The 21,907-nt window shown below is 36.2% G+C and overlaps 3 protein-coding genes and 1 long non-coding RNA gene across 4 annotated transcripts; 2 read left to right on the top strand and 2 right to left on the bottom strand.

The window, feature by feature from the left end:
* Window positions 1-322: 322 nt before the first annotated feature.
* LOC106409831 (ABC transporter A family member 11) lies at window positions 323-5,197 on the bottom strand. Its single transcript, XM_022707399.2, has 15 exons — window positions 4,766-5,197; window positions 4,435-4,666; window positions 3,906-4,267; window positions 3,720-3,815; window positions 3,440-3,640; window positions 3,185-3,344; window positions 2,871-3,097; window positions 2,584-2,701; window positions 2,414-2,490; window positions 2,228-2,317; window positions 1,955-2,098; window positions 1,571-1,861; window positions 1,423-1,503; window positions 1,145-1,321; window positions 323-1,041 (listed from the first exon to the last, which is right to left on the bottom strand). The coding sequence occupies exons 1-15, from the start codon at window positions 5,132-5,134 to the stop codon at window positions 805-807; spliced, it is 2,862 nt and encodes a 953-aa protein (XP_022563120.2). The 5' UTR covers window positions 5,135-5,197; the 3' UTR covers window positions 323-804.
* A 185-nt stretch (window positions 5,198-5,382) lies between these two features.
* On the top strand, window positions 5,383-9,710 carry LOC106397625 (ABC transporter A family member 12). The gene is made up of 16 exons (XM_013838241.3): window positions 5,383-5,499; window positions 5,611-5,950; window positions 6,038-6,117; window positions 6,218-6,350; window positions 6,453-6,572; window positions 6,664-6,788; window positions 6,873-7,031; window positions 7,119-7,407; window positions 7,491-7,574; window positions 7,657-7,991; window positions 8,065-8,265; window positions 8,351-8,460; window positions 8,564-8,648; window positions 8,753-8,881; window positions 8,982-9,087; window positions 9,191-9,710. Exons 1-16 carry the CDS (start codon window positions 5,428-5,430, stop codon window positions 9,577-9,579), a joined length of 2,757 nt encoding a protein of 918 aa, XP_013693695.3. The 5' UTR covers window positions 5,383-5,427; the 3' UTR covers window positions 9,580-9,710.
* Window positions 9,711-9,973: 263 nt separating this feature from the next.
* Window positions 9,974-11,798, top strand: LOC106397626 (putative pectinesterase 63). Its single transcript, XM_013838245.3, has 5 exons — window positions 9,974-10,395; window positions 10,562-10,840; window positions 11,001-11,207; window positions 11,303-11,541; window positions 11,642-11,798. Exons 1-5 carry the CDS (start codon window positions 10,186-10,188, stop codon window positions 11,796-11,798), a joined length of 1,092 nt encoding a protein of 363 aa, XP_013693699.3. The 5' UTR covers window positions 9,974-10,185.
* Window positions 11,799-11,963: 165 nt separating this feature from the next.
* Window positions 11,964-12,885, bottom strand: LOC106397627. Its single transcript, XR_001279772.3, has 2 exons — window positions 12,514-12,885; window positions 11,964-12,415 (listed from the first exon to the last, which is right to left on the bottom strand). It is a non-coding gene; the product is annotated as an uncharacterized LOC106397627 (long non-coding RNA).
* Window positions 12,886-21,907: the final 9,022 nt, after the last annotated feature.

Raw genomic sequence — 21,907 nt, 5'->3', positions numbered from 1 at the left:
TCGCTCTTCTCTGGGTCTACTTTTATAGACGTGGTCACTTTCTTCGTCTCACTATATTTAGTAAGGACATTAGACCAGATTGATACACTACCCTTAAAATGAACAATCAACATGTTTACAAAATGTTCCTTATATATAGGAGAACTACATGATTTTGTTTATTTATTTTAACAGCGAGATCCTAAACTTCACAATGATCAAACTATGATGTAAATAGTAGTAGATATATGTAGTTAAAAGAAAAAACTTAGGGGAATTACTCGGACGATAACATTCTAATTTAAGAGTAAAAAAGGCTTGACTACCATAAAGTACGCTAGTAGTTGCATATAATCCACCATATTTTTCTAAAAAGATTGTAATGATATTTATGACGGGAAATTATGGTCATATATTTTTGTAAATATTTAAGAAAATGGTCTTCTAAATAATAAAAGAACTTGAGAAATCATGTTTGTGTTAGAATACTCTTTTTAGTAATTTATTTCTCTTTAATTTATTTAAGTTCAAATTCACTAGAGCACCTCCAATGGTGGAAAAGGGAGGGTATCTAACAAATAAAAAGTTGAAAAGTAAGTTATATATCGTTGGGAAGAAAGAAAACCAATCATAAAAAGTTGATACATGTCAGCAACTAAATCAATCACGAACTTGTCTGAAACATGTATGTGCGCTTACTTTTGTCACATTGAACAAACACAAAACATAATGTGATATTGCTACGACTTTATAATCTCTACAAGAAAAGAACGATCCACTCTTTGTATATGATTCCAGTAAAGCAAACACATCAATCAGTTAGATTCATAAATCGATGACAATACCCCGAACCGCTTGGCGTAGCCCTTTATGTCCTAATGCATTTGGAGATGGCGGACGTGTCACCAAAACATTCTGTGGGATCCGCATCTCCGATGAATGTCCCGTGATGCACATCGATCCCGACCCGTCTTGTTGCCAGTAGACTTCAACCATTACCCCACTTGGATTCTCTGCGCTTTCTGTATCAGGGATCCCAACAAATCTGGCTCCCACAGGTATCTGTACATTCGCCATATAACTTATTAGAATTCTTCAACTCTGCTACATTTTGAACACACACAAAATATAATATATATATATATTTGTGTGCAGTTGGATTTACCTCTAGTGAGATGCCAGATACTAAATCAAGAGTGACCATGATCCCTTCAGTAGTTGCATTTTCCAGTTCAGCCCGTCTAGCAATGTTCAGAAACACTTCTTCAAGAGTTGCAAGCCCGAGCTGTATGTCCGAGATTCCAAACTCAGATTCTCTGTTTTCTAACTCCTCAAAAAAACCCTACGTGTGGAGACGACAATGATGAATATCATATGTAGATTAAGACCTAAGAGATTATACATATATATATATATATTTTTTTTTTTCTGGTACATCCTTACCGTAAGAAGTTTCTCTTTGTCGTGGGGGATAACAAAAGTCATGAAAGCCTTGTTTTCATCTGCTGGCTCAACTTTCAAATGCTACAAATAATAATTCCTCTTTAGGTCAAAGTGGCCACTAAAAAAACTTTTGAGTGTGTATTCGTACCTCGTTAAAGAATCTCTTCACTGGCTCATGCGAATCTCCAGAAGCATTGCTATTGTCCTTTTTGCTTTCAGTGAAGCTAACGGTAGCAACAAAACCAGTTCCGAAGCGGGATTTTAATCTGATTGAAGTCCCAATGCAGCGGAGCCTGCCCTTAGCCATGATCCCTATTCGGTCACTTAAAATATCAGCTTCCTCCATGGAATGCGTGGTCAGTATGATGGCACGACCTTTCTTTGACTCTTGTATAATGTCCCACACATGTCTCCTCGTGATAGGGTCCATGCCAGTTGTCTACAATCCATATATAAGTACACCATCTTAAATCGATTTGTATGAATACGTAATTAATAAACACATTAAAAGAGGAGTTAGCGTGTGACATGCCGGTTCATCTAGGAAGACCAGCTTGGGATCACCAATGAGTGCAACTGCAACACTGAGTCGGCGCTTCATCCCACCACTGTAACTTCCTGCTCTAACTTTGGACGCTCCTGTCAGTTTTACATCTGCCAGTAACTTCTCAGCGGTCTGTAACAAAAAAAAAGTAACTAAAAGATATATAAAGAAGAGAAGTGTGCTTTAATGTTAAAATCAGTCATTAGTCGACATCCCATGATCCCAACAGTATTTTGAGATGATATTCAGGTGACGTAGTACCGAGTTGATCGATGGCGGTGGCAAGCCTTTGATGCTAGCAAAGAGGTGGAGGTGTTCTTCACTTGATAAAGCATCCCAAAGGATATCAAACTGTAAGAAAAAAAAACGTGAAACACATTTACGCTGAACAATTAGACTATTGTGACAGAAGCTGCGATGTTATTAAGTAAAATGAAACTAATCTACCTGAGGACATACTCCTATCATTTTACGAATGTTGGACATACCAACAGAGCTTCTTACGGAATCTCCATAGATAAGAGCTGTTTTAAGTCAATCAAGTTGAACTTATTAATTAGTATTAGAATGGTTAGAAAAAGTTTTGGAAACTAGCTTCTTGTCAAATAGATCCTTACCATCCCCACCAGTAATTGGATTTATGCCAGTCAAACAGCTGATAGAAGTTGTCTTCCCTGCACCATTGGGTCCAAGCATACAAAACAACTGGTCTTTGGCTATATTCATCCACAAACCCTAAACATATATTCCATGAACTATTTAGCCAAAAATAAATAAATGGAAATGTTGTTATAATATTACATTTTCATGTTAGAAACGATAACGGACAATGAGCATATTAGGGTTTGTGGAATATAGTCTTTGACATATAACACCCACTAACTTCCTCAACAAGAAAGATTACCTTTACAGCATGAAAAGGAGATGTTTTGGTGCATTTACAACAACCAAGCTTTGTAGTTCCAGGATACGTCTTAGCAAGACCATGAATCTGAACTGCAATGTTAGGATCAACTATTCCATCCATTGCTTGTTGCTTAACTAGTGTCTCCTCTTCAAGCACATCCTGGTCCTCTGACGCTACATGCTCTACGGGTGGAACTGAACCGATACAGCTAAAAATGCTACCTTCTGTAAAGTGTATATAGGAACATGTTTTGGGTTTATATTTTCCAACAAATTAAAAGACTGCTCAGGAGAACTATGAGGAGACAATACCTTCCATTTTATTGCCTCCTTTGCCAGTCCAGTAACCAGGTGTTAAAAAATAGAAGATGGGTTTTCTTACACCTGACGCGTTGGGAATAATATTGTCAAAGTACATGGCGAGAACAAACCAGAAAAGGAACGATCCGACTTGCCATTGGTAGATAATATCCTACAAAAAGATGTACAAGTAGTGGTTTGAAAAAAAAAACTGTTAAAAAAGTATTTAATGAATGAAATATATTTTATGAATGTCCGTCCACATACAACTGAAATTACACAAGTTGACATGCCCCCTTCGCATACAGCTCTTTCACTCCAGCTAATTCCAGAACTTTCTGGAGTTGAAGTTGCATCAAGAAGAAGCTTAAGGCCCGCAGAAAAAGTGTTGGGTGGGAAGAGTGACCAAATCGCTCGGCGAGAAGCAGAATAAGCGCTGGAGTAAGGGAATCCAGTAGCTGATACAATCTGAGCATTTAGAAATGGTAACTAGTAAGAAGAAGTGGTCATGATTTAAGGAACTAGGTTAAAGCCAAGAGAACCAAACCTGTAAGATAAAGCTAATGAGAAACACAAGGAAACCAACAGTTGTAGCTGAAGATGATTTGCTAATGAAAGATGATAGCACAAACGCTAGGCTAATCTAGCAACATAAAGGACATAGATAAGTTTAAGGGTTATCCCAGAAAAATCAATGGAAAATAATTAAGAATGATGAGGATCTTTAATTTACCATATTAAACTGAAAAAGCAAGAAAAGTAGGAAGACAACAAAGAAACTGTTCTTCAAGAAAAAATCGAACTGGAACATCATTCCAAAGAGGACTAAGAAGAGTGATGATACAAACGTAAGGAGTCCTTCCCATATGAGCCATGATAACCAATAAGCTGTATCAAAAACTCCCATCATTGTCATTGCCTGACGAAGTTTTAGCTCTTTCTCGGTAACAAGAGAACCGAGCTGGAGAACGAAACCAAACATGGAGAAGGCAAGAAAGAAGATTGGTCCCATAACTTTGAGTGCAGAGATAGTTTTACCTATAATAGCTGGGCGTGCAAATTCTTTAAATCCAAAACCCCAACCAAACTTTGGATCTGAAATTGTGAGAAGTCAAAAGAGTCAAAGGACTTCCAACTAAAAAGTAATTAAAAACTAATTGAAGATAAGTGGACCGGTCCATATTACTTATTACTAATTAGGATTATCTTCAATTTTCAATATAAGAATTTTGTCTCTAAGCTCAAAGATTTCAAGATGTTACCTCCAATTAAAGACCTCGCGATCTCACGCTCTGCAGCTATTTGAAGAGGAACAAGGAACTTAAACGTTGGATCTTCAATACGACCACGTTTTTCCTCCGATGAGGAATTTGTTTGAACTCCATAGCTGATTACTGTAGCATTCCTTTCCACAAAATGCAAAGCTCCTGGGACTTGCAAAGGATGTGACATAAACCATGCATCTACCTCCTCAGGCCCTTTGAATGATTGAACCTGAAAAAAAACATACACACACACACACACAAGAGAAACATTTTAGAACCAATATTAAGTTAAAACTAAAAAGAACCAAACAAATTCAAAGGACTTAACCTTGTTGGTCGGAATTGGTCTCCCCGGATTGTTAGCCATGATTGCAGAGACGATTTCAGTCACACGACGGCTATTGTTACCGCTCCATACGAAGTCGTAGCAAGGAAGCTTCACGAAGAACTTATCCTCGCAAGGAAGAATAGGCGGCGAAAACAAAAGCGTGGGATCGGTGACGTTCTTGTAGGCACTTGAGGATGCCTCGCTCGCCTTCATAGCTTCCTCGATACAGAATATGACAAGGATGAAGAAGAATGATGAGAAGAGCTGAAGACACGTAGATCTCTTGTTCCTCCATGAGAGTAGCAGGTTCTTCTTGAATAACGCCGTGAACTGCTGATAAAGAAGCGGTAAGCCTTGTTGCAAAATCATTATCAAGATTTTTTTTTTGGGTACTTAATTTTATTACTTAAAAAAAACATAAAAACGTTTTCTTTTCTGCTAATTCTATATCTAAAAATATGTTAGGAAACAATTTTTTTTCAAAAAGGTTTACGGACATGCAATCTTTTGTTTCCAAATTTTAAGGTCTTCACGTTGAACTATGATCTATTTTTCGCAGTTCTATTTATTTATGTTTTCCTTATAACTGATTATATGTTGTGATCTTTTGTTTCCAATTTTAAGTGTTTGGCTATTCTCCAACGTTCTTTCTTTCTTCATTGATGGCTGATCCTAGTCCGGCAAGTTTTTGGACGCAGGCAAATGCGTTACTCAGGAAGAACTTAACCTACCAGGTTGTCTGTTTCCTCTCTGATTAAATTAAATAGCAAGGACCACCACTTCTTATATATATATATATATAGTTGAGAAAAGGGTTTATTAAATTAATGGAAATTGAAATGCAGAGGAAACATATATGGACGAATGTAAGGCTCATCCTAGTTCCACTCTTCCTCTGCTTAATTCTCCTAGCGATTCAACATGTTCTCGATGCGCTGATGAAGGGTGTCTCTGATATGACTGGTGATTGTAAGAGTAACGCTGATTTATCTGGCGGTATGTGTCCCATCCCAAACCCTCCCATGTTGCCTCCCATGTTGCAGATTCCACAGCATGAACTCCGTTCTGTTAAAACCGAATTTCTTCCCTACAAAGACCTCCCTGACAAGTCCTGTAGAGGAACAATGGGAGGATCTTGTCCTGTAACTATACTTATGACTGGTGACAAACAGCCCCTTGGTAAACGTATATGCTTCTCTTCCTTGTTTGATACGTAACTCTTTTATTTATCCTTGGTGCATGTGAAACTTACCCAAGCGTGTTCTCTTTCAGCTATATCCGCGAATATATTTGCTACTTCTTTCGCGGTTAATTCCTCCGACCTCTTGCCTACTTTAGCCAATAATATCTTGGTATGTCTTTCTTTTAAAGGCTATATATATATATATATAAATGTCTGAATTTGAGTGCTAGTGTCTACATTCATTCCATCTCCTTTTTATTTTATTTTAGGGTTCACCAATAGCAGCAGATAAAGACAATTACGCAGATCCAGGTCTTGCCCCAGGTCTCCCTATCTACAGTATCCAACCTCTGTGCAGTGCAAACTCTACATGGCCACTCTCTCTCGAAAAAATTCAGACAGGTATGACTTTTTCTTTTACTTCTTTCATGTGATGTTCGAAGGAAAAGTTTGACTTGAAAGATGATAAACTGATATGAAGTGGTTTGTGTCAAAATATCTCAGAGGTGAAGTGTGTTCAAGGGTTGTGTCTCTGGAGAAATAACTCTGCAGATGTCAATAATGAGCTTTTCAAGGGTAGTTATAGGGGAAACCCTGCTGGGATTACAAATGAGATCGCTGCAGGTTTTGAGATTTTCTTCCATTTACTTATTACATTTATATATTATCTTCATAGCGTATGCTTAGGATCCATCTCATTGTTTCTTTGCATTAGCATACGATCTCATGAGTACGGATAAGAAAAACTTCAATGTGACCATCTGGTATAACTCAACCTACAAGGACGAGTTTTCAACTGGGCCTGTGAAGCTGGTCCGAGTTCCCCGATCTATCAATCTGGTAGTACCATGTTGTACTTTCAAGAGTCAAGACATGCATCCACTTACAATCATGTTTCTCTCATTGTAACATATGCCTTTGCAGATATCAAATGCTTATCTAAAGTTTCTGAAAGGCCCTGGGCTAAGGATATTATTTGAGTTTGTCAAAGAAGTTCCTAAACACGCAACTAGACTGAATACTGACATAGCGTCCTTGCTTGGCCCACTTTTCTTCACTTGGGTAGTTCTTCTTTTGTTCCCCGTAAGTTCTCTCTTACGAATCCCTTGAATGTTTTTTTTTTTTAATTTATCCCATTGTATGTGAAATGACTAGCTATAAATCTTGCAGGTGATTTTGACATCATTGGTGTATGAGAAACAAGAACGTCTAAGGATTATAATGAAAATGCACGGCCTAGGCGATGGTCCATATTGGTTGATTTCATATGCCTATTTTCTAACCATATCCGTGTTGTACGTTGCTTCTTTGGTGATCTTCGGGTCAGTGATAGGACTCAAGTACTTTCGGCTAAATTCCTATAGCATTCAGTTCGTTTTCTATTTTATCTACTTGAATCTGCAAATCGCTCTTTCCTTTCTTGTTTCTTCAATATTCTCGAAGGTTAAGACTGTTACAGGTAATATCAACATATCATATTTCTTATCAAGAAAATGCCAATGTTCAAAATTGAACGGTGTTGTTTTTATGGATTAACTGTAGTCGTTGCTTACATATTGGTGTACGGTACTGGGCTCTTGGGAAGCTTTCTCTTCCAGAAGATGCTTGAAACTCAGTCTTTTCCGGGTAACCTTAACAAGAAAATTAATATGCTCATTTTTGTCACTTACTTCTTATTTTTGGTATATAATATCTCTATGCTTTACAGAGGAATGGATTGTTGCCTTGGAATTGTATCCTGGTTTTTCTCTGTACCGCGGGTTGTATGAGTTTTCACAATATGCCTCCAGGGGAAATGGGATGAAGTGGCAAGATCTCAGTGATAGTGGAATGGGTGAAGTTTTATGCATCATGTCAATAGAGTGGTTTCTGGCTCTCATCATAGCTTTCTATATTGATCAAGTTTTCTCATCTGGGAAGCACCCTTTCTTTTTCTTGAACCCTTTCAAGAAATCTTCATCTATACCAAGTAAGCCTACCGTGCAGAGTGTGGATTCTAAAAAAGTCTCCATAGATTTGGGAAAAATAGATGTCTCTCAGGAGGTATGTTTAAAATGTCATCTTTTTAGCCTTTCCATGTTTCTTTGATATTAACATGAAATGAGATAATAAACAGAGGGAAATGGTTCAACAATTGAGAAATGAAGGTAGCGCAGGGCACGCCATCTTGTGTGACAACTTGAAAAAAGTGTATCCAGGTAGAGATGGAAACCCTCCAAAAATGGCAGTAAGAGGGTTATATCTCGACGTTCCTTCAGGAGAATGCTTCGGCATGCTTGGACCTAATGGCGCTGGAAAAACATCCTTCATCAGCATGGTCAGTTTCACCAAAACAATTCCACAGACAAAGGTTATAGAGTGTCAAAGTTTGTAATCTTTTACTGTATTTTTTGTTGCCATAGATGACAGGGCTACTCAAACCTTCATCTGGAACTGCATTGGTTCAGGGTTTGGATATATGCAAGGATATGAACAAAGTATACACTAGCATGGGCGTTTGCCCACAACACGAGTAAACACTCTCTTACAGTTCTTATGCATGTTCTTTCATTACCAAGCAAATAAGGAACATTTTTAAGAACAACTTCGGTTTTGTGGCATTCTCTTGGTTGTAGCTTACTTTGGGAGATACTAACAGGGAGAGAACATCTTCTCTTTTACGGGCGACTCAAGAACATTAAGGGCTCTGCTCTAACGCAAGTATATATATATATCAGCCACACCTTGCTGTCTTAGTTTAGTTTTGTGTTATATATAATTCCAGAAGACATTGTTAATTCATGAATATTTTTAATCATTTCAAGGCCGTGGAAGAATCTCTAAAGAGTGTCAGCCTTTTCGATGGAGGAGTTGGCGACAAGCCTGCTGGAAATTACAGTGGAGGTATGAAAAGGCGGCTTAGTGTGGCTATATCACTTATTGGGAACCCCAAGGTACATGCATTCTTGTTAGTTGTATCGTGTTTTCAAGCAATGAATGGGTCATGTAAGTTATTAACAAACCTAAGGTGTCATTAATCATTCTCTTAATTAGGTAGTTTATTTGGATGAGCCAAGCACAGGACTTGATCCAGCCTCGAGGAAGAACTTATGGGATGTGATTCAGCGTGCAAAACAAAACACAGCAATTATCCTCACAAGTATATATATACATATATACTACTTTCTTAGATTATTTATGGGATTTGATTAATTGTTCTTCTTAAACTAGACTTAATCTTAACGTTAAGACTACATTTTCAGCTCACTCGATGGAAGAAGCAGAGTTTCTATGCGATAGATTGGGGATATTTGTAGACGGAGCCTTGCAATGCATAGGAAACTCCAAGGAACTAAAGAGCAGATACGGTGGATCATATGTGTTCACGATGACAACATCTTCAGAACATGAGGAAGATGTCGAGAGATTGGTTTCAACTGTATCTCACAACGCCAAGAAAGTATATCATCTCGCTGGTACACAGAAGTTCGAGCTCCCAAAGAACGAAGTTAGGATTGCTGAGGTGTTTAGGGCTGTAGAAAAGGCTAAATCCAACTTCACAGTCTTTGCTTGGGGACTTGCCGACACAACTCTCGAAGATGTCTTCATCAAAGTCGCTAAATCTGCTCAAGCCTTCATTTCCTTGTCTTGAGGCCTGATTTTTCAAGTTAGGGTTTCTATTTTTTGAGTCTTTAGGCACACGCAACAACAATCTGTATATACGATTAGTGTAGTACACGTTTTTTTTTATATCGAAGGCTTCAACCTATGTTGAAATGTCGCATAATTATTCGTTGTTGCAATATACTCTATATATATTTTCAAATATGAACATGAAATATTGCTTATGCCAATTTTGATTGTTGGGCTGAGCATGTGCAAATTAGTTGATGTCTTTCTCACATTCAAGCTGTGTCGTTACATCATGAATCTTGGTGTTATATATGTGAATTCAACTAATCAATCTTGGCATATATTACCGTTATGTTTGGTTTTAATACTTATTGGCAAATCATTTGTTCCAAAAACAAAACTAACGGGTTTACACCTTAACTAATTTAGTTAACTAGAAGAACTTAAAAATGTATATATATAGTTAGGGATAAAAAACAATAAAGAGCTGCAAGAAACAGAAACCAAATTAGGGTAAAAAAATGAATGGCGTCGAGTGTTCCTTAACTTTCAGCAATGGTATACATATACCATCAGAAAAGAACAGAAGTTATTCATCTTTATTCTACAAAAAAAGTAGTAAGAAATGGGATACAATTGTGTGTCCTTAATACTAACAATCTTGCTTGTCGTGATTACATGGCCCGTGGTTTATGGTAATGATGCTACACCAATTCCTCAGAACAAAAACCGAATCGAGCAGTGGTTCAACACCAACGTCCCTTCGTTGGCTAGTAGAAAAGACAAGTTAGATCCAGCTCTGTTGACTGCTGAGGCTACCCCGCGTGTTATTAAGGCATAACAATATTCAGATCATTACATTCGAATAGTACTAGTGTTCTAAATAAATTGTAACTAATTCGGTCAATGCAAAAGTCAACTAGGCCGCCAAAATAATGCATAATAATAATTAAACATGGGTTTTATTCTTGAGAATAATTTTGGTGTATCTATAAATGCAGGTGAGACAAAATGGAAGAGGCGATTTCAATACATTAACCGAGGCGATAAATAGTGTACCCGTAGGGAACAATGAACGCGTGATCATCAAGTTAGGTCACGGTGAATACAAAGAGAAGGTTACGATCGATAGAAACAAGCCTTTCATCACATTGTACGGTGATCCAAATGCAATGCCCGTGTTGACATTCGACGGCACGGCAGCCGAATACGGAACAGTCGATAGCGCAACTCTCATTGTCTTGTCCGACTACTTCATGGCCATAAACATCATTGTCAAGGTATTTTTTCATCTTAAAAACTTATTGATATGAATTTAGGTAGCCTATGTAATAAACCCTAGATTCATCATTGTAACAAAAAAAGATGTCTTATTTACAAAAAAAAAAAAAAAAAACAAAACAAAAAAGATGTCTAGATAACATTTTAAAAAATTGGTAGAATTCTGCTCCAATGCCGGATGGGAAAAGGAAAGGAGCACAAGCTTTATCTATGAGAATCTCTGGCAACAAAGCAGCTTTCTATAACTGTAAATTCTATGGTTATCAAGACACGATTTGTGATGACACTGGAAACCATTTCTTCAAAGACTGTTACATCGAAGGGACATTTGATTTCATCTTTGGGAGCGGACGCTCTTTATACCTCGTACGTACCTAAGATCTAATTAAACTCTTGTATACATGCATGTTTTCGTGATGACTTCAAACTAAAATCCTCCTTTTTGGTTGATGCATGAAAAGAGTACACAGCTAAACGTTGTGGGAGATGGACTCAGAGTGATCACAGCTCATGCGGGGAAAAGCACGGAAGAGAAAAGCGGGTATTCATTCGTGCACTGCAAGGTTACAGGGACTGGCACTGGGATTTACTTGGGTCGAGCATGGATGAGCCACCCCAAGGTCGTTTACGCATACACTGACATGTCAAGTGTCGTAAACCCGTCTGGATGGCATGAAAACACCCAAACCGAGCGTGACAAGTATGTAATCAAAAACCATTTTAATATTTATATGATCCACTGACGAAACGTTATGTGAACAAATATTTTTTAATGTAAATTTACGCGGATGGATGAGCAGGACGGTGTTCTATGGAGAGTATAAGTGCTCTGGACCAGGATCGCGAAAGAAAAAGAGAGTTAAGTATACACAAGACATTGACAACATAGAAGCTAACTCTTTCATCTCGCTTGGCTACATCCAAGGATCCAGCTGGCTCCTCCCTCCTCCTTTGTAATCTCTCATAATCAATTGAGGCTTGTGTAAAACAAGGAATACGAATCATCGGTTTATTATAAAGTTTTATATATTAACAATCTCTATGTTTCATTATTTTAAAAATGTTTTAGGGGAAAATAGCTATTTACAACATGTTCTAAATTTCGGTGGACCCTATTCAAAATAATAAAATGGACCTTAATTATATGTGCATTTTCATATTTTACTGGTAAAGTTTCTATGATTTATGTTGTTTGGACCCTTAAATATGAAGTAAATATGTAAAAATAATATTGGACCTTGTGCAAATGCACCTTGGGCACATGTCCAAAGAAGGTGCTGATTGTAATTGGGGAAACTCACCAATGGATGTAAGAAGGGGATAAGGGTGGGAAATTAGGTAAGTCGTGGTCTTGCTCTTCGTTGATGATGCCAAGTTCTGTGTGTTTTAATACGTTGTTGTATTCTCAGCCTCCGTACCTAGAAAACAGAGAGAAGAAACGTGATGAAAAAGGTTTCCACTTTAGGAAACTTTTAGAAAGAAGAAGTTTTCGGCTTCGAATGTTATCTTGAATCTCTTGTAATTGCATTTTGGCAAAGTCTTGTACTGTTTCAGGTCCTTCTATGATACAAAAGCTGCACAGAAACATAGAAACCTCTCTGTCCGTGTCTTTACAGTTCAATCCACCGCGAAATAAATCCTAAAACGAGGATGAAGATGAAAGTGATTGTACCCGGAAGTAAACTTATCCGTGGAATCAGTCGAGAGAGGAAGATTCTGATGGGTCTAACGCCGAGAATCGCTGCCATCTCAATCTCTGGTTTCGCCCTAGTGAAGGCAAGCTTGTTATACCCTGAGACACGAGGACTGTACGGATCCGGTGATTCGTTGGAAACCGAAAAAATCCTACTCAAACATATCATCGTTTGGAATCTTTCAGCAGCGGCAGATTAGTTTGCTTTCTCTTTTATGTGTATGTTTGGTGGTACAGTGAGAAATCAGAAATCGAGTCTGAGTCCGAGAGAGAGACAAGTATACATGGCGAGCTTTTATTGGTTGTCCTTTTATTTATTTGACACTTGTTCTATATTTTGGTTGGTTAAGAATAAAGAAACAAAGTGTGTTTTCAGAAAACTTGTGGTGAGATTTTTTTTTTTTTGAATGAATGTAAAATGATTTTCATCACAAAAACTTTTCTTAAAAAATTGCAACATTGTGTAAAAAGTCTACCAGCTAGTTAAATGTTTGTAACTTTGTCTGGTAAAGAGCTTTAACTCAAACAGAGACCAAGAGAATCATCGAGTGTCAAACCATCTTCTCATCACTTCTTCATAGCCTTTTCTCCTCAATTTTTGTGTAATTGTGATCCTTCGCTGTCTTATCGATGTAGCTCTGCAAACGACTCGCAGAGTCGCTGTCTGATGTAGTTCACCATGTCTGCGACCAATTCATTCCCGCCAAAATGAGTGCAAGGTTGATTGAAACACATATCTGATAAGAAATAGAGTTTTTTGTCGATAGAATTTTGGGAAAATTAGAAAAAATGTACACTTTGAACTTGGATTTGTCCACTTAAGATTTCTGCAATATTTTTTGGGAAAATAGGATTTTAATTCATGTAAATACCATAATGCCCTTAAATTAATCAATTAAATTGAATTATAATTATAAGTAATAAGTCTCTAATAATTTTCGTAATAGATTTAATAGTTAAAAAGTTAAAAACAAAAGAAAAGAAAATGAGAGAACAAAAGAGGGACACAGGTTAAGATATTGATACCCTAATTCCTTTTTTCTTACCTCGTCTTCTCCGCGTAGAAGCTTCTCCCATGGCGATTTAGAGTTCTTCATCAGCCTTTGTCTTATCTGCCGAGCTCTTCATCTGCCCTAGTATCTAACCTCGTTTTCGTCATCTTTCTCTTCTATCTCACTGAAGAAACAACGAAATCAAAGTCTTCTTCCTCAACTAGTTTCGTCGGACGGGCCAATTCCAAATCGAAGTATTCTTCCATCAAATTCCTCAAAATCTCAAGTTTCTTAACAGTAGGTAATAATCTTTGATTCTCAAACTGAAGTCTCGTAGTTGCTTTTGTTCCTTTGACATTTCACATGCTCTCTTTCAAGAGATTTTTGTTTGCTCTCATTATACGTTGCGTCTCTGGGGATTTTGAAGAATTTGATTTTGTTTCAGGTGGGCCAAAAGCTGCATGTATCGGTTGCGCTGGCTTTGCAACTTTCTCTGTACTCATAGAGAAGTTCTTCGACAGGCATACGTAAACCAACAATATATCTAATAGATGCCATTTCTGTGTACTGTTTAGTTGTTTCTTATACTGTTCATCACCTGAGCACAGGGAGAGGGAGGAAAACTAGAATTACATTTTCCAACAACATAGAAGAAACTTAAGCTTGCTGTTTGATTCAATATTGTTTAGTTGTTGTCATTATTTATCATAGATTTGGTTACACTCATGCTCCAATATTACAGTGTTCCTCAGAAAATAAGGGCATGTCGTTGCACACAAAAGTTTCAGGTTGCAGAGATTGATTCAGTTTTGTTGTGTAACTTCATATTGCTGAATATTAACCTGGTTAAAGTTCAACCTTTTTTATGTGCGACAGTGGAAGAAAACTTCATTACAAGTAGAATCACTTAGCTGAGCGTCCCCAGCAATGGGGGTACAATGTCCTTGACTCATCAAAATCAATTCTAAAACTGAGGTTTGTTGTAGCCACTGTCAAGAGGACGTGGTACTGGCGCTAGGATCATACATGGTAATCTGATCGTTATAGTCTCAAATTTGACAAGGAATCTAGTACTACAAACACAATCATAATGATATAACTAGGAGTACTCTTATGTGTTGTCTACTTTTTTACAAAAAAAATACTTTCTTCATAGATGAAGAAGATTATAGATGTTGTCCCAAACATTGTTCCACTTTTTATCTGAAGGCATGGCGAAGTTGAGCTCAAACATCTCTTTAGAGATGTTACCACTTTCAACTATCTCTGCACTCTCTTGCACGTGCCTTGAGTCGTAAGGATCAGTCCATAGCTTGTTCACGAACTGTAGCTTCCTCTGTTTCCCTTCCAGTGGTACGTCCCACTTCATGTACAGCTCCTCTCTCTCCTTAGGCGTCAGTCTCGAGTTTATCCTTCTCGCCAGAAACTCCGTCTCTCTTCTCAATGCTCTTATACTACATCAACAACACATTGATGATCTAAACAATGTTTACACACTGAAATGAATAATGTCATAAAATTCACTTATGTGTACGTCCCTCGATGATAGAGATACAACTGCAGGTTCACCAGATTTAACATAGATTAGAACCATGTTGTATTGATAGAGAAAAGAGATGATTATGTTGATGAAGAAGAGAGAAACACAAACAGCAAAGAGAAAAGATCGTGGGAGAAGGAGAAAAACGTGGGAGAAAATATTCTATGAGATATTTAGGAAAGATTTAGTTTAGATTTAGGAAGCATCTTTAACCGAATATGGAAACTTCCATATTTTTCGGATTTTACGTAGAATATATATCCTAGCTAACTCAGAACACAGTAGAGTAGATGTGAAACATATTCTATCTTAAGCGCCACATAAGGTAAAAGGTAGAACATATTATGGCACATAATATATATAAGGTATATCACTGCGTTGTGCCTATGTGTCGTTATCAAGCTGTAGGTATACTGAAGACATATTTCTTGATTATAACGTTTCGAAATATAGCTTGGTTAGAATCAATGTTCTAAAACGCGGCCGTCTTGGCGAGTACGCGTCCGACTATGTGGTGATCGGAGACTCACCGCCGCGAAGAGGGGCAAATCGGAGGCTTGAGGCGGTGCGGCGAGTTTCTTCCGCCTTTACCGTAGAATAGGAAAAAGCGCCGTGTAATAGCTCCGAACCGAGTCAACCCAATCTCAAAAATCTAGCATTTCAGATCTTAATCTCACATCCGAGCTAGCTCTGACCACCGTAATACCGGATTACGGTGTTCACACTGCGTTTGGGCAATAGAAAGAGAATAGGTCGAAGAAATTTACAGATGCGTAGAAACTGTAATAAATATTTGAGGAAGAAGAAGACTTATTTACAAGTCTACCATCCATTAAAGACAAAAAAAATATAAAAAGAACAAAAATGAACAAAACACAATTCGAAGTCGGAATGAATTGAAACCAAATCTCTTTATTGTCCACTACGCCACGTTTACAAATTAGTTACCTAACCAAATTTAAATTGATTAATTATATAATTATACATTATATCGAAATGCACCCGTAAAAAGCTTAAAAACTAGGCTCCGCGTATACCCCGCTTAATCCCCAATTTTTTAGTAACTCGCTAGGCCCGAAGTTGCCGCCCGACTAACGCCTAGCGTAATTCCGAACAGGGGTTAGAATATATAAGAAATGTTAGTTTACGTTGTATACCCAAGATATATCTATGTATAAAACTTAGTATCCGATTTCTAGACTAAGTAGATGACCAGAATAAGTATTCTAACTGTAACTAGAAGATAAAATAAAATATGATTCTACTTTTAAAAAAAAAACTTTTAAACATATATATTGTCGTACTTATGTTTCCAATAATTTTCATATTTTTTTAACATTTATAAAATTCAGTATACTATTTTTCCCATAAAAGAAGGGTAAAAATTGTCCAGAACTGTCCAAATATCAGAAGTCTTATTGTGACAAATAAAAGTTCAAAGTGTCTCATTTTTCTAATTTTCCCTAGAATGTTTTCATTTTTTTTCTCCTAACTTGGAAATTTTTCAAATGGATAATTCATACATACTAACTTGTTATTTGTCATCTTGGTTTTTTGTTGTCACTGCTATCATATGTAAATTTCTATGAGTTTTTTGGGCAAGAGTAAACATTATTTTAATTCCACCCTTTATCATTTTTAACAATAGAAAATAACATGCATTTTTTGCATAATGTGAATTATGCAGCACCTACACTAACATAAGAGTTTGAGATTTCAATTATCATAGGAGGTGAGGACTGAGGATTAAACACAAATGTGGGCTGGGTTGAATTAAATTAATGTTTGGTGGGTTTTGTAAACATTTTTCCAAGCTAAGAAGGCCTACTTTAATATGTTAGGGTCTAATCCCTTATATAATAAATCACAAGTCACGTGATCAATCAAATGCTGCCACATCATTTGTGTTTACAATTTTTTTAAAAATCAATTAAAACAGAATAATAATAAAGGGAAAAAATTATTAACTGTTTCAGAATCCCACTACGGCACCCATGATCATCATTTGTCCACATTTTTATTTATTTTACACTCCCACATCTCTAAAATTTGATAGAAAAGCGACATCAAAACTCCCAATGAAAGTAGAATATGAAAGGTTAATACTCCTTCAATTTCAATACCCTAATTCAAAATGTCATGAGCCAGTGTTCTATTTACCGAGTAAACGGATCTCAGCAATCCAAGTTCCCCAGTTATACTATCTTAATCCTCTGTAAGATTATGTTGTCTGTTTAGGGCTAAGATGGTTCAAGAAAGAGTGGGTATGATCCAGCTTAAAAGAGAAAGAAAGGAGGAGGAAAAAAAGGAGATGTGGACATGGTACAATAGCTAATAAGATAAACGAATTTTGGTAATAAGGTAAAAGGGCTTTCTTGATTTTAATGTTTTAGATATTCAGTGAGAAAATTTGGTTTGTGTAGGATCGTCAAGTGTTGAAAAGATGCAAAATCGATGATGACATGGAAACTTTGATCAAATTCTGAGGCAAACTAACAGAGGTATGTATTATTTCTAGTTTCTTGAGAAATTGGTTCACAGTCTTCATAATTTATTTATTTTAGATGTTTTTTTTTGAATAAATTTTTTCTATTGAAAGCGAAAAATAATTTAGTTCAACTCTACTGCATTCTCTTGACTCTTGACTGCAGGGAATATATAGTCGGCACTCAAACAATCAAAATATTCAGTGCTTTAATGCTTTTATTCTCTAAGGTAACATTTTTAAAAGACTTCTTTCTCGAGAATATATATCTAAAAATGGTCGGAAAATCTGAAATCGGAAAAACAATTATACTTCATTTTTCTCTCTTCTGTCATGTTCATCAAATTAATGTGCAACTATCATACATATACTTTTCAACCATGCTTTCAATTTACCGTTTCAATACCAATATTAAATTTTCGTTTGATGTTTTGGTCATGTAATGTGTGAATTTATCATTTATGTCATTTATATCTTAAAGATATGATAGCATACACTAAGTAGTAAATATCACATATTCTCAAACTAAAGAGTCAGCTAACTTTGATTACTTAATTATTTTCCATGATTATGTACTGATATTACCTCTTGATTTGCTACTGGTATTTTTCTGTTACATGTTTTTATGGTCATAACTTAATACAAGAAGAACAAGACATAAAGAAGTGAAAAACAAGACATAAACAAGTCATAATTTAATTATAGTGTGTCCGAAGTCAAAAATAAAATGTACATCATCTCCTCCTGGTAAATCAAAGTTATTTTATATGCAATTAGAGTTTTTTTTGGTCAAAGCAATTAGAGTTACTTATAACTGAAATTTGGTTTTCTTTGCAAGCAAATTTTCTTTCCATGCGAAGCATGGGATCAAAACTAGTTAAGTATAAATCAAAAGGATCGTTTCGAAACCGAGTGCATGTAGTATTTAGTACGCCAGAGAAGCCCTAGCCAATTATCCTATACGTAAAAGCAGCTCCGACGCTGATATTTAAAGAAGTTCTTAACTTTAAAAGAAAAATATAAAATCATAAAGATATTAATGAGAAAGAGATTGAAACATTAAAACAACAGCCGTCACCTTATTAATGTATCTAGAGCAATGTTCTAAAACGCGGCCGTCTTGGCGAGTACGCGTCCGACTATATGGTGATCGGAGACTCACCGCCGCGAAGAGGGGCAAATCGGAAGCTTGAGGCGGTGCGACGAGTTTCTTCCGCCTTTACCGTAGAATAGGAAAAAGCGCCGAATAATAGCTCCGAACCGAGTCAACCCAATCTCAAAAATCTAGCATTTCAGATCTTAATCTCACATCCGAGCTAGCTCTGACCACCGTAATACCGGATTACAGTGTTCACACTGCGTTTGGGCAATAGAGAGAGGATAGGTCGAAGAAATTTACAGATGCGTAGAAACTGTAATAAATATTTGAGGAAGAAGAAGACTTATTTACAAGTCTACCATCCATTAAAGACAAAAAAAATATAAAAAGAACAAAAATGAACAAAACACAATTCGAAGTCGGAATGAATTGAAACCAAATCTCGTTATTGTCCACTACGCCACGTTTACAAATTAGTTACCTAACCAAATTTAAATTGATTAATTATATAATTATACATTATATCGAAATGCACCCGTAAAAAGCTTAAAAACTAGGCTCCGCGTATACCCCGCTTAATCCCCGATTTTTTAGTAACTCGCTAGGCCCGAAGTTGCCGCCCGACTAACGCCTAGCGTAATTCCGAACAGGGATCTAGAGTAACAGTTACAATATTAATTTATTTTTTTCTTTTAAAACCCTTCACCATATTCACCATTAATGCTGCTCTAAGAATCTCAAAGCTCACTTTCCACTAAGATTCAGATCTAGGGTTTAGTTACCGTTGTTCTCTGATTTTTTCAATTTTTAACTTTAATATATTGGTTTTGAGGGGTGTTCAATCCGGATATCGGTTCGGTTTCGGTTCGTTTTTTTTTGGTATTTCGGTTAGTAAAATATAACTATTATTCTAAATCCATATTTACTTCGGTTCGGTTCGGTTTATATACCATCGGTTTTTGGTTTATTCGGTTTTATATCAAAACATAATTATTTAGTTTGGGATCATATTATATAAATTTTAGAGTTATATTGTCATCGCAGTCATTTATTAAAAAAATATTATATTTTCAAAAAAAAAACAAAAAAAAAAATAATAACGCTTATACCTTCAGATGAAATAATCAAATCTAGAATTAAAATCAAAGCTCAAAATTTTTTAAATAAAAATAAAAAACAAAAGAGAAGTATGAAAGAAAAATTTTTCTACTCTTCCATATTCAGTGTTCATCAAAGTCATGCTTCTTCGAGTGAAAATCTGTTCGTTTATAAATAAGAAAAAAGTTGTGAAGAGATTTTTCTAGTTATTATCCATCAAATTTATAACCTTCACTTCAATTTAATTAATGCTAAAAGAAAGAAAAATGATTAAAAGAAGAAGACTAAGAAAATAAGAAGCTTCAGTTGCGATGAATTGTTATTTAATTATATTTTAATTGATTTTCAAATTAGGATTCTTTATTACTATAAAAAAATATGGTAATAATTATTAACAAAAGAATAACTTATATAACAAATAGATTTTCATGTGACGTTATGTGCATATTTACATGTTTCTACTTTTGATTGGTTTTGTTCGGTTTATTCGGTTTATTCGGTTTAATCGGTTATAAACTAAACCATATCTAAATCCTACGGTTTTTATAAATTATATTCATTCGGTTTATATGGTATATACCAAAACCACACCATATTGTCTATTTCGGTTCGGTTCGGTTTGGTACGGTTCGGTTTTACCATATTGGACATGCCTACTTTTGACTTTTTAATAAAGATAATTATCGTGGTATGAATTCGTACTATTCAAGCTCAACAGCTTGGAATGCTGGATTTTTTATTGTTGCGAGAATTAGAAGGTTGTTGTTTTCTGTATTCAATATTTCATTTTAATATAAAAAATGTTTTCGTGATTTAATGTTGGAGTTTAACAAATTTGGATTTGTAATAAAGAAGTTTCATTCCACAAATAGGAGAGTTTCATTCCACAAATAAAGAAATTTGGATACTTTACTACAGATGCAACAAGATCCTAACTTGGCAGAGAGAACATCATTGCTTCCTTGGTTGATATGGTATATATGGAAAGCACAGAACGAGAAATGCTTTAACAACAAAGACATATCTCCAATGGACACGCTGCAACTTGCGTGTCATGAAGCGGAAGCATGGAAGCTAGCACAAATCCTGCCAGAGAACATCTGGGATGTGGAAGCGAGGGCAGCAAAGGAGAAAGAGGTCAATGGCCAAGATAGAAAAGAAAGATGGAGATGTATGATTGATGCGTCATATGGACGCTAGAAGATACGGGAGTGGGTTTGGGTTTCATCATGTTCGATGGAACTACTGAGATAATGCGGGGGCAGAGAAAGCGTAGTAACTCCTCCTCACCACTTCACGCAGAAGCGGAGGGTCTAGTCTGGGCTATGGAGGAGCTTAGTAGTCGCGGTTTCAAGCAGGTGCGCTTTGAATCGGATTGCCAGCAGATGGTTCATATCATAAACTCTTCCAAGCAATGGCCAGCACTCGAACCAGAACTTGATGCTATTGAATCACTTCGAGAAACTTTTATTTCTTTTACTTTGAGCTTTATTTCACGAACTCTGAACATCCGTGCGGATTCTCTTGCGAAAGAGGCTGATCACACGACTCACACTTTTCGATTGTAGACATTGTGGTTCCTGAACCGCTAGCTCTCGAGGCTAGCATGTTAGGACCAGTTTGATCATGAAATAAAACTTTAGATGACAAAAAAAAAAAAAATAGGAGAGTTAGAATATGTGTTTTACATCAGTGAATTCCCATGAAGTCCATAAAGATATCAAACTTAACTTTGATATATATCAAACTTAACTTTGATATTCAAATAAAACTTATTACGACTAATGGCTGCTACCTCAACTGAAAAGAAAAAAACAATTAATCATCAATTTTTTTTATAAGGAAAAATCAACCTCACATATGTGACATAAATTTAAAGCGGAACCAATGATTAATCGAATATCGATGCTCCTGTATCTTGTGTTCGAATTACAAGAATAATGTACCATGAAATGTTTGAGTCTTTGAGAGCATGGTCTTTGTAGTCGCTATATAGTTGTGCTGCATTAAAGTTGTTCTTTATTGCTTATTCCGTCATGGCCCGTGGGATTTTCTTGTCATCTTGGGCTTAAATGGTGACATGCGGGACAAGTGTGTTGCGGTTATAATAGTAACAAAAATATATAGATACATAAATATATGTAGAGATTTTTGTTACT

The sequence above is a fragment of the Brassica napus genome, chromosome C7, assembly GCF_020379485.1.
Source record: "Brassica napus cultivar Da-Ae chromosome C7, Da-Ae, whole genome shotgun sequence".
Taxonomy (NCBI): domain Eukaryota; kingdom Viridiplantae; phylum Streptophyta; class Magnoliopsida; order Brassicales; family Brassicaceae; genus Brassica; species Brassica napus.
This window is presented reverse-complemented; position numbering and strand designations above follow the sequence as displayed.